Source organism: Amblyomma americanum, chromosome 11 (genome assembly GCF_052857255.1).
Source record: "Amblyomma americanum isolate KBUSLIRL-KWMA chromosome 11, ASM5285725v1, whole genome shotgun sequence".
Lineage (NCBI taxonomy): Eukaryota > Metazoa > Arthropoda > Arachnida > Ixodida > Ixodidae > Amblyomma > Amblyomma americanum.
This window is the reverse complement of record NC_135507.1, coordinates 114,078,067-114,088,865: the sequence shown is the minus strand read 5'-3', so window position 1 is coordinate 114,088,865 and position 10,799 is coordinate 114,078,067. Positions and strand designations below refer to the sequence as shown.

The following is a 10,799-nucleotide window of genomic DNA, read 5'->3' as shown; positions in this document are numbered from 1 at the left end:
AAGCTCAAATTTACCGGACGAAGTAGTGACCTTCAGCTAACCACTAGCTTCGGCCACCTCACTCCTGCAGCCTTTCTAAGGCGCATCTGCTAAACCCGACTCTCCTTGCTATGCTTAACCATTCGGCCACCATAAGGGCTAATTGGTGATCGCATTACATGCCCATTTCTTCATTATTTTGACTACTGTACAATTAACTCACGTTCATTCATATATCCGCTCTGCTCCCATGCACGTCTTCTCTGCTACTGAACAGCAGTGGAAATCTGAGAAATATCGAATAATGTAGCTCAAAAATTTGGGTTTGCTAAGCCTCCATACCTCCAGGCTATGACACAAGTTAGCTTAAACCTGACAAAGAAGAATAATCCATCAAAGCACTCCAATATGTCATAGATAAAATGAGAACCATAAAGTACAAACTCCATTTCAAACGCCCAAGACACTAAGCGGTCAAGATGTTGACCTGCTCCAAGAGCATTGGCTTGTCCTGGTTTTCCAGGCGTCAAGGGCGCCTCCTCGCGTGCTTTGACAGACGCCGTGTTCTTGGTACTGCCTTTTTGGGGGCTGGTTGGCATTTATTTTTGCTCGTTCTGGCAGCGCTCAAGGACACAGCTCAGCTGCAAGTAAGCGCTGTCCGCCTACAGTACCGTCCAGACTCGTCCTTGTTTACTGCCGGAACCAACCATGTTTTGGTCTGAAAAACCTGTGATGAGTTATCGCTCACAAATAGCAGCGGATGTGTGGGATTCTTCTGAAGCGCAGCGACATGTACTAGTTCAGCTGTCGCCCAAAGCAGTCTAGAGCCAATGACGGGAGTTGTAACCATCCTGCGACAGAACACATCACCAGACTTCGCAAAAAGAAAGCGTTCGTAGTGCCGCTGGGCAAACCGCGGAACGCACGGCGTCTCTCTCTTGATATGGTGCGACCCTCAGATGATGTTTGCCATTTGCGACCGCACAAAATATGGTCAGGAACGGCCAATATTGTAGCCACCTTCCGCACTACTCTGCCTCCAAACCGCCTCGACACCTTACTTTTTTATCAGATGTTTTCATGAACCATCTGTTTTGTCTTCGAAGTCCGCCAGCAACAAAAGTGAATGAACAATAAGGAAAAAAAACGCATGCGTGGAGGAGTCAGCGGCATGAAACAGCAACAAGTGATCAACACAGCACTGCACACCACGTTCTGTACACAACATTTGTCGCGGCAGGCCGCGCAACTCGCCAGAACTCTCAGGCTATCGAAGACCTTCACACTTGACCTTTGACACTTTACCACATCAAACTGCAAATACACAGCAAAACGTCTGCTGTCCTAAAGAGTTGAGACACGTGAAAATGCCGGAAACACTGAAACTGGCCAACAGCATTTGAATTCTTGCAGCCTGGTGCGCCTGGTTCAACACACAACACATTCCACAAAGGCCCATTTCGGCTCGACACAACAGACTGTAAACGGATTCCTTTCTCGTATCAGCAAATGTCGCCATGGGGTTGGAAGAAAAGCCAAGTTTTCACCATGACAGTCTCCTTGGACAACTCAGCATAAAATTCGAATCCCTGCACTAAGCGCGTGTCCGCCAAGTACGGTTGGAGTCGCCGGAAAGGCTTTCAGTGCACAGCATTGCCTCTTCTCGAGCCCCCGGCAAGGAAGTCATATGGCCGCCGCAGCCCCCTTTTGTCAGAGAAACGAGTACTAATTTTTGTAGGGAATTAGCTTACAGCGGCGCCCTTCCAATAGATGCAGGCACCCTTATAGGGCCTACACAGCTTTATAAGGTGCTGCTGAAAGGAGTTCTAAAGGAGCTCTCAAAAAGGTGCAGTATTCCTCGGATGTTAAATGACGCGGCATCACGGGTATCCTCCAGCAGGAAATTTTTTAATGCCTTTTGTAGAAGCTGAGTTACCATTGCCAAAATCTAGATTTCAGCGGCCTTGCGCTTTTCCCTCTCCTCTGGTCACTTTTTTCACGTTCAGACGTCGGGGATCATCGCGCGGTAAATCTCCGGAGGGACGAGCTTCCTGGCCCGCCGGAGTGACGTTGCTGGCCATGGCAGCTACCATGGCTGCTACCGTGGCCGCTTCCATGGTAGCTGCGTGGTGCCTGAAAGAATGTAACCAATGGCTATCCTCGAACAGAATTACGCAGCAGCGTGCGATGGAGGAAGGGGCATGCATGAAATAGTCGTTGGAAAGGAAAGTTCGCGCGCGATTGTGGGCTCTCTGCTGCGTGTAGAAGTGAATTATTTGGCTCATGTGTTTATGACGAGAGAATGCAGTGATTGAGCGAGTTTATGTACTCTTCTCAGAGGGCATTTGAGAGCCCATTTAAACGAGTTTGAGAAATATTTCGCATTTTGCCTGAATTTTACTTAATAATGTGTGAAAGTCGTCTGTGGCAATAACGCTGGGTTTTAATGTCATCACATATAGTAACGGCTTTGCGAAGGCAGACACGCACAGCACAGCAGAAGTCTGTGTTGTGCTGAGGACAGTTGGCGGCGGCAGCCATATTTCTTCAGAATCCGGTCAAGTGGCGAAAGGGAAGGGTAGTCAGCAAAAACTTCCGGTAACTCTAGGTTAGATCACTACAGTCTCCAGCCATGCTGCGGCGGCAGCGACTGGGCCATGCTAATCGTGTTTGTCTCTCTGCACGTAACGCACCAGATAACGTTCCTAACAATTCTTATTACCGTCTGAGATGTCACTTGTTGGACACTCAACTTCCCCGTCCGGTGTAACCTAAATCAAGTGAAAGGAACAGGGTTTGGGTGAGGCTTTGTTTGTCGCCTTCGCTATTTCTCACCATAGTTCCGCGCACCTCTTGTTGCACTAGAAATTCTTGCACTTTTTGAATTTCCTCTGCAGGCTCCTGCAAACCGATGTGCCGCGCGCAAGCGAAGTTGAGAGCGTGAAGCAAACACCGTGAATAATAAAAAGAACTAAATGAGAAAAAAGCTCAACGGCGCCATGTTCTCAAAGGTTTTCGCATTTCACCGTAACCATTGGCCTCGAGAAGCTATTTTCTCCGTGATATTGAGCTGGGAACGTGTTGACTCCGTTCGGTCGTTGCTCCCAAGCAAAAAGAAACTTGTAGCTGATTCCAATGACTGAAAGGAGCCTATATTAAAGCATCCCTGATGGTTCGAACTGCAAAATCTGGACTACTCGTTCGTAAATTCAGCAAAATATGTCCATCTGGCGCCAAAAGTTCGAGGAACACGAGTGGCAAAAAAGGCGAATTTTTTCTTAGCCATTGCATCTAACCAGAAATCGGAACAGGCAGCCCGCTATTTAGTGCGGTAGCACGAAAGAGTGCCCGCAGTAAACATCAAGTTGTACGCTCAGGTGACAGAGGATTGGCTTCCTTTCACGGACTTGCCTACTCCGCAAACTTTTGACTCCGTGTGTACGCTTTTTTTTCCTCCGTGCAGCTGCTGTCACTTATTAGCGGCCTTCTTTCATTTTGGCGACTGATGGCGCTGACCAGCGGTTTGCGAAGTGATGCTTATGAATGTGTCGCACGCAAATGGGGGCAGTGCGTTCGCCGCCAGGTGCAACCCTTGAGCGGAACCAGCAACTGAATTTCTCTCAGTCAGTCGCACGACCACCAACTCCGTGCATCTCCGCAGTCGCACTGTATCACACAATCTCACATCTTAGGAAGATTAAGAAAACCACAGTCTTTGCTCCTCGCTACCTGAATCGAGTTCGTCTCGATCCCTAGTTTCCTAACTGCTCCTCCTCATACACCAACCTGAAGAGCCCAGTGCGCGGTGACGCCCACAGTCAGTGCGCCACACAGCCAGGATAACCGGTAGTGGTTGATCATGTTTCGGCAGCGCACCAAGGAAAAAGCGAAAGCGGAAGGCAGGCCTTTCCCTTTCTTATCTGTGCCCCAGCCGGGGCTCCTCCGTCGCTGCGGCTGTAAAAAGTTTCTTTTCCTGCTCTTGAGTGGTAACAGTACTCCTGTCGTTATGCACCGCTGATCAGGACATGTATTGTCAGCTTCTATGCTATAACTATGGCGTATGTCCAAGTAACCCCAGACTTAAAGAGACACAGGGGACCCTCTGTGGATAGGGTTCCGTAGCATCAGCGCATTTTACGGAACAGAGAAGACACTCAACAGAGCGCTGTTGTGTGTCTTTTTCTCTGTTCCGTAAAATGCGCTGCAGTTATGGAAGCCAAAAATCAACTCGCCCAACGTATTGCGCCGGTAGGGCACCGCTTTGTAATCACACCGAAAATGGAGCTCTCATGAGACGACGAAAGAAACGAAACACAAGTGTCGCCATCACCGGCCAATGTTGCAACTAAACTACGTGCATGGAGACAAATTTTTTGGTGCGCATCCCAGTGGCTGTGCTACATTGCCATTAACGGTGGCAACCCGTCCTTTTCGGTAAGGACGTAACGAGTTTGCATCGACTGGCAGGAGGATTTTTAAATCATATTTTCTCGTCGACAGTATTCCTGGGTGCCGGCTCAACGTCAGCTTAGCCAAAAACAGACAGAGAAATTAATTTTACAGAGAGCAATTATCGGATGTTGTCCTCCTCGGTACCTTTCTTATTTCCGCGAGGTTTGCTTGGTTGAGCCCTCGCGGCGATGAAAGAATCGGTGAATGCAACGCAACACGTGCCTCCAGATTGCGATAGCGACTGTAAGGTGTCCAAAAGCTGCGGAAACGTATGCAGAATGTAGACATCACAGCAACAAAATCGATCTGGGCCAGTTGGTTCAGTCTCTGAATACATATTTCCTCGGTGAAAGAGAAGCGCACCTGGTGGGCCGCAGATGCAGCATATTGCGCGCTATACTACATGTCTTATTTCTTGTCCTTGTTCTTTTCGCTGAGGAAATTTTTTTCAAGAAAGGTCGCAGCACTTTGCTGGTACCGTCATGCTCACAGAGCTTTTAGATGCTGGTACCGTTCGTGGCACAATTTCTTGAGGCAAATATTGCAGTTAGCGCTGTGATTCCAAACGGAGAAAAAGCACGAATTTGGCCAAAGATTTAGGGTCGGTAAACTGGCGCGGAGAGAAAAAGATGCACCTCTCAGACTCTTGGGCACTGTGGCCGACTTTGCGCTCGCTGAGGGCGCGTTCGTGTGGAATTGGTCGCAACCCAGGGTTGGTCGTAACTGCGAGGATCCTGGGTTGCATCGGGCGATGTACACACTGCCACAACATTAATGTGAGTGGTTATCCCGGATAGTTTGCTACATTTAAAATAGGCAAACCCCTACACTCGCAAAGGAGCGAGGCACCAAAATGAGTCAAAAGGACGCGGCAACTGGAGGTGCCCCAGTAGTCTGCAGCTGGCAGGGTTGTCTGTCAGCGACTTCAGATTACGGTTATTCAGATCTAGTCAAGTAAGGAATTCATGACCCACGATTGTGTGCGGCGAAATATTTCGCACGCTAACTTCGCCATGCTCCTTGCGCGATCATGGTGGCCATCGTGCTTAACTGTGACTGCACAACGGCAGATAAAACTACGCGCCAGAGGTTGAAATTTTAGGGCTGCAAAATGCGCGCACATTTTTTCCCTTTTGTGGTCAATAGCCGTTGTGGTTTGTAAATGTTTGTACAATGCCCGGTGAAAAAGGTCAGTGTAGGAGATGTGGCACCTTTAATCAGGGATGAAAGACGGCTGAATTGCGAACCGCCACTACGGCGAAAGGCCTTTCGAGTGCTACCTTACACTCCGACTGTGCGCACCTCAAGGAAACCATCAGTGAGCACAAGCACTGTCGCTGAGGCGAGTGCTCCCCATAATTGCCCGAAACAAATCAAAAGTAGGAACCATGAGTCACGTATAGTCTCACATGGCAGGATTGGGATGCTCTGCTTGGGAAATCATTTCCGAGTTTAAGAAAGCGTTGTGTGTATGGCCCATTTCACAGCCTGCTCGCTCCCTCGTAGTTGGCATGCGCCGAATTTCTTGAAACCGTTCATCCCTGCCTCAAGTGCACTTACCCTGAATGCAGGTGTCGTCTACGCGCGGGAACTACATATCCACGAAAGCAAACTGTGATCACTCTACGAGAATGCGGTGTCCACCATGTGACGTCATCTACACGACAAAAGACTGAACTGAATCCTGACGCCAGCCACCGATGTCTTCTTCGACACGCACAGTCTTGCTAACACACAAACTGGACCACGTTGGCTTAAAAAGAACGCGTCACGCAATGTCCAGCGTCGTCCTTCGCGGAGCTGTTGCTTGCTGGCGCCTGACTCCGGCATTGGTCGCATGACGCTGCAGCGGAAATAAGCTGTGCTTGGGTCGTCCACTTTGCGGAGGCCGCGATCGGCACAGGCGAAAGTTGAGCGTGGTGTAGAGGTGAGTCTTTCGAAACTACACGCTTTGTTCGCGGTTGCCTTCACTGTCCACCGTAGTACAGCGTCGATCTCGACAAAACACGCGCCCTGTTGAGCGGGCAGCCAGCCATCTATAGGGTGCCGAATTGGTGCTGAATGCGGGCCCCCGCACTTTTGCGAGGCCAGACTGCGCTGAAGCGTCCGTAATTTTGTTGCTACGACTGAGGACGTTTTGCAGCTGACCTCGATTATTGACACGGGTGCGTGCCAGAAGGTGATACCCTTTTGAGTGACGGCGCCTGAGGTGCTCTCGCGGCGACCGCTCGCTCGGGGTTGGCGCGTGAGTTGTCGAGAGATGTCCACGCACTCAACATGGCCGGCGCAGGTTGCCTTGCGTCGGCTTGAAGAACGCTGTCCTCGAGCGGGCCTTGAGGGAGGCGACTCCTGCACGTGGCACGGTGGCAACGAAGGACGCATTTCGCACTGCACACAGTCCGGCCTAGACGCTGCCTGGACGAAAACCCTCGTCCGAAGCACCGTCCATCTGGGACAGTTGTGACTCGAGAAAGGTGGCTTTGGGGTGCCTTCCCCTTCTTGGCTGCGAACCGAGTGGCACAGCGCAAAGACCCGGGGTGTCCTCTCTTGCCCTGTAGTCGCTACTTCAGTGCCATAATCTCTGGCGCTTATTTCTTGAGAGCTAGTAATGGGAAGAGCTTGCGGGAAGAGCACCGGGTAATGAGAAGAGCTGATGTGAAAACTGCGCCATCTGACTACAATGGCCGCCACGTCCTATAGTGGGCAAACGTAAGAGACACACCTTGAATTTCCGGCCCATGCCACTCTGCGCGGGGGGCGGCACTTCTGGTGTCGAGAAGAGTCACGACACGAGAAGTTCTTTGTCAGGTGGTGCCCCCACGCACATTGGCACGGGTCGGAACTTGGAGAGGGGCCTTTACTTTTTCCCACGATAGTAGTCACTAATAATTAGTAAGGAAAGCGGCGCAGTAAAGTCGTAAGTTTTGACGAGGTAGGCTTGCCAAGGGACAAAGCTTAATGAAACAGCAGTTTATGAGTTTTACCGCAAGTTAATGCATTACTTCCGGTTAACGTAAAGGACAAAAAGGTAATGCCAACGCTCAAACTAACGTATCACTGAAGGACAATGATATAAAACTTGAAGGGCAACTCCGGCGTTTACTCTACTTTCAAAGATTTCACTGAAACTTCACGGTACATCTTCTGACATTTTTTGCCAAAGTTCGCAGGCGGGCGGCGTTTTGTTTCTGAGCAAATAAATCTTAGAATTTCCCATTTCGTGGTCTGAATCACGGAGATTTCTACGGGCAACCTTTCGTGTGCGATGTCACTGCGCCCATACTCTTCGATACTCGCTCTGCGCATGCGGAAAGACTTAATTTCTAGCTTATTTCTGGTCGTTTCAGACAAATGATGATCCAAGCTAACACTCGTAGTCGGCTATTTAGCAAGGCAAGGGCAGAGTGTAGGCTTTGTGACAGTATATGCGACGTCATTGTTTCGTCGAAACTCAGTTTCGGCTTCGGATTCCTGGTTTCTGCTCTTTTAAAACAGTTCTACGTGGTATTAAAGAAACAACAACAGTATTCTTGCCGGAGACAAGGGGTTCTATGGAATGTAACACGGTTATCAACTCAAAATGTCCGATCCGTCCCCCAAATTGCCCTTTAAGATGAAGGCAGGCTTCAATGAGGCTGACTTTGTCTGGTGAGTTCACTTCACATTAGTGGTCGAAATCTCTGGTCAGCTTCAAGCAAGCGCTCAGTGCCGGATGAACAAACTGTGCGCATGCTTTATTTGCAGCACAAAATATTCGGGTGAGCGACGCACTAAATTGAGACGAACAGGCCTTTCCGGTGCTGAAAAACTTTTCGCGATTTAAGTATAAACGCCTGGTAAGAGTTTTGTTTACGTACTTCACGGCTTCTGGGGGCTAAAAATATTCCTATCCTACACACTCTATCTGGATAATCACACGGTAAGACCTGCAGCTCATGTGAAACATGACAACGTTTGCATGGTACCGTGGGGGATTACAGAGGGTCTCAGAGTTGGGTTCTGCTTCATTTGCCTCCGGATATCGACGCCTATCAGTAGATAAAAAAGGACAAGCGCTGCAGAGGCACGCTAAACAGGCAGGCACATTCCAGAGGAGGGGCGAGTTCTGTGCACCCCACCCCCGCTTTCCACACGGCTACCAGTGCCGCCGTGTTGCCTGGGGTCGCAGCCAACGGAGCTTCGCCTTTGCACGACGTGTCTGTCCCCTTGCACGATGGCCCGCCATTTACGCGTAGTTTTTTGCCTGCGTCCCTTGGTGATGGAGTGTGGAGAGCCTCCGCGACACAGGCTGGCCGTTACGCCCTGGCGTGCCGCTGCTGCTGGTCGTCGCTCGTGCCGGGGGCCCCCTGGCCGCTGGAGGCACCCCGGGTCGGGTTCCTGATGGACACGTAGACGGGCCGGTAGAGCACCACCGTCTCGCCCTCTTCGACGCCCATCGAGCCGTCGTACACCTGGCCCAGCTGGAACTCGGGGCCTATGTACATGCCGCCCTCCACGTGGTCGCAGCACACGGCTGCGGTTGGACAGGCGCAATCACAATGACGCTGAGGCCATGGCATACATGCAACGCTCTATACACTTCACAAATGGCGAAGAGCTTTCGTCTCCCATCATCTTCTCAGCCGTCTAGCTATAGCGATGCGCATGTCACACAAGAGCCCCCACTGACAGCGGAACAACAATCACGCCTTTATAGGCAGCTGAAAAGACGCAGCAGATATTAGCAGTAACAAAAGTCCAGGTACACGATGCAAGGAAAACATTTGCTGCCCCGGCATAATATGTTGTGGAAAGACGGCATCAAAGTGCAGTGCAATGGGATATACAGGAAAGGCCACGCCAAATGATCCGTACTTTGCTCATGACCATCTAGATATATTGTGCTAAACACTCTCTCAGCTGTTTTTTGGCGGAAATGAAGTTTTCGTGCCGTGGCTGCCACCGTAGGTTTGCAAATGGTAAGAAAATCTATGGTTAAAAAGAAAAAAAACAGTGAGAAATTATACTTCTCGCAATACTGAGAAATTTCTTTCGCGTGAACAGAATATGTTGTGTTTTCATACACAGCTACTTGAAAATTTTTTTCATTATTCTCCTAATACGAAACACCAAAAAACTGCGACACCATGCTACTTTAACTTTTAATTTTCAATTTTTTACTCAAGTAATCCCAAATAATTTCTCAAACCTTACAGAACAAAAGGAAGCCGAAAAAATTGCTTCTTAGGAAAAGGAGGGTAAGCCACATGCAAAAAATATGTAAAGTTGAAAAAAACGCCTTTTGCAGCCTATTCAGCCGTCAATTGCATAATAAGGTGTTTCTAGCAAAAATATGATAAGTTGTCCGCTGCACAGTACTATTCAATGACGTTTCTTCTGGCAGGTATAATGAGGAGACTTTTTTGTGTTAAGGGACAAAACAATTTTCTGATCTGAGCACCCGCGCTCTATTTCAGCGATGCACCGTACGGGTTCTTCTCCGCAGCGCCGGAGCAGCCGCCGGAGTCAGTGCGACAAACCTTCTTCCCTCTTATGCCTGACCAGAAGAACTTTCGTCCAGCCGGTGGGCAACTACGAACACAAAAACAGAGGCCCACCGTCTGATTACTGCGCCACTCAAGCCTGCGTCTCTAAAAAGAATTCGAGGGCCGCCTTTTTTGAAAACAGAGTGTAGAAAAGAAAAACAAGTAATAACAGTACAAAATCAAAACATGGTAGGTACATAGGTACATATGAAACAAAAGCGGAAAGAAAACGTGCAAGCGTTTATAAATAAACACTTGACACAAATCGTTCTCATTTACGGGCTGTCAGATGACGCAAAGCAAAAAGAAAACAAATTAACAGCGAGATGAGAGGTCTACGTCGCGGCAATCCGCATTGAATGCCCCTCATCCCAAGTTATTCCATGAAGCGACAAAAAACAACCTCATCACCTGGCGTTGCCACAGAATGTGAGTCGACCAAATTTCAAGAACTTACACGCTCAGTTATCACAATGCTATCGTATTTATCGCAGTTTTCAAATTTGAATTATTTTATTTCACTTTCTTCCGTTTAATTGCTTGTTGTCCTTGGTGCTGATATATTATCCATTTTAATTATTTCTGTGAAGTGACCATTGATTCAGGATTATTTGTTAATGAAATTATTTCACAAAGTCTATAGCGTGACTTCTTTTTTATTTTCATCTCTGATCTTTAAACGATGCCAACCGAGTGGAGACTGCTAAAATGTCACAAGAATTCTTTACCGTTCTGCGTGCTATCGTCCGCAGTTGTGTCCTTGAAGTGGATTTAGTGTTTTCTTGAAAACACCTGTTAAATTTGATTTTATGGTTTTACGGGTTTTAACGTCCCAAAGGGACT

The 10,799-nt window shown here is 48.8% G+C and overlaps 1 protein-coding gene across 1 annotated transcript in view; it reads right to left on the bottom strand.

The window, feature by feature from the left end:
* Positions 1–5,622: 5,622 nt before the first annotated feature.
* The window catches only part of LOC144110070 (arrestin domain-containing protein 3-like), a 547,381-nt gene continuing 542,204 nt past the window's right edge, over positions 5,623–10,799 (bottom strand). The window contains exon 8 of the mRNA XM_077642885.1: positions 5,623–8,944. Coding sequence (XP_077499011.1) covers positions 8,727–8,944 — 218 coding nt within the window. The 3' untranslated portion in view covers positions 5,623–8,726. The remainder of the gene's footprint in view (positions 8,945–10,799) is intronic.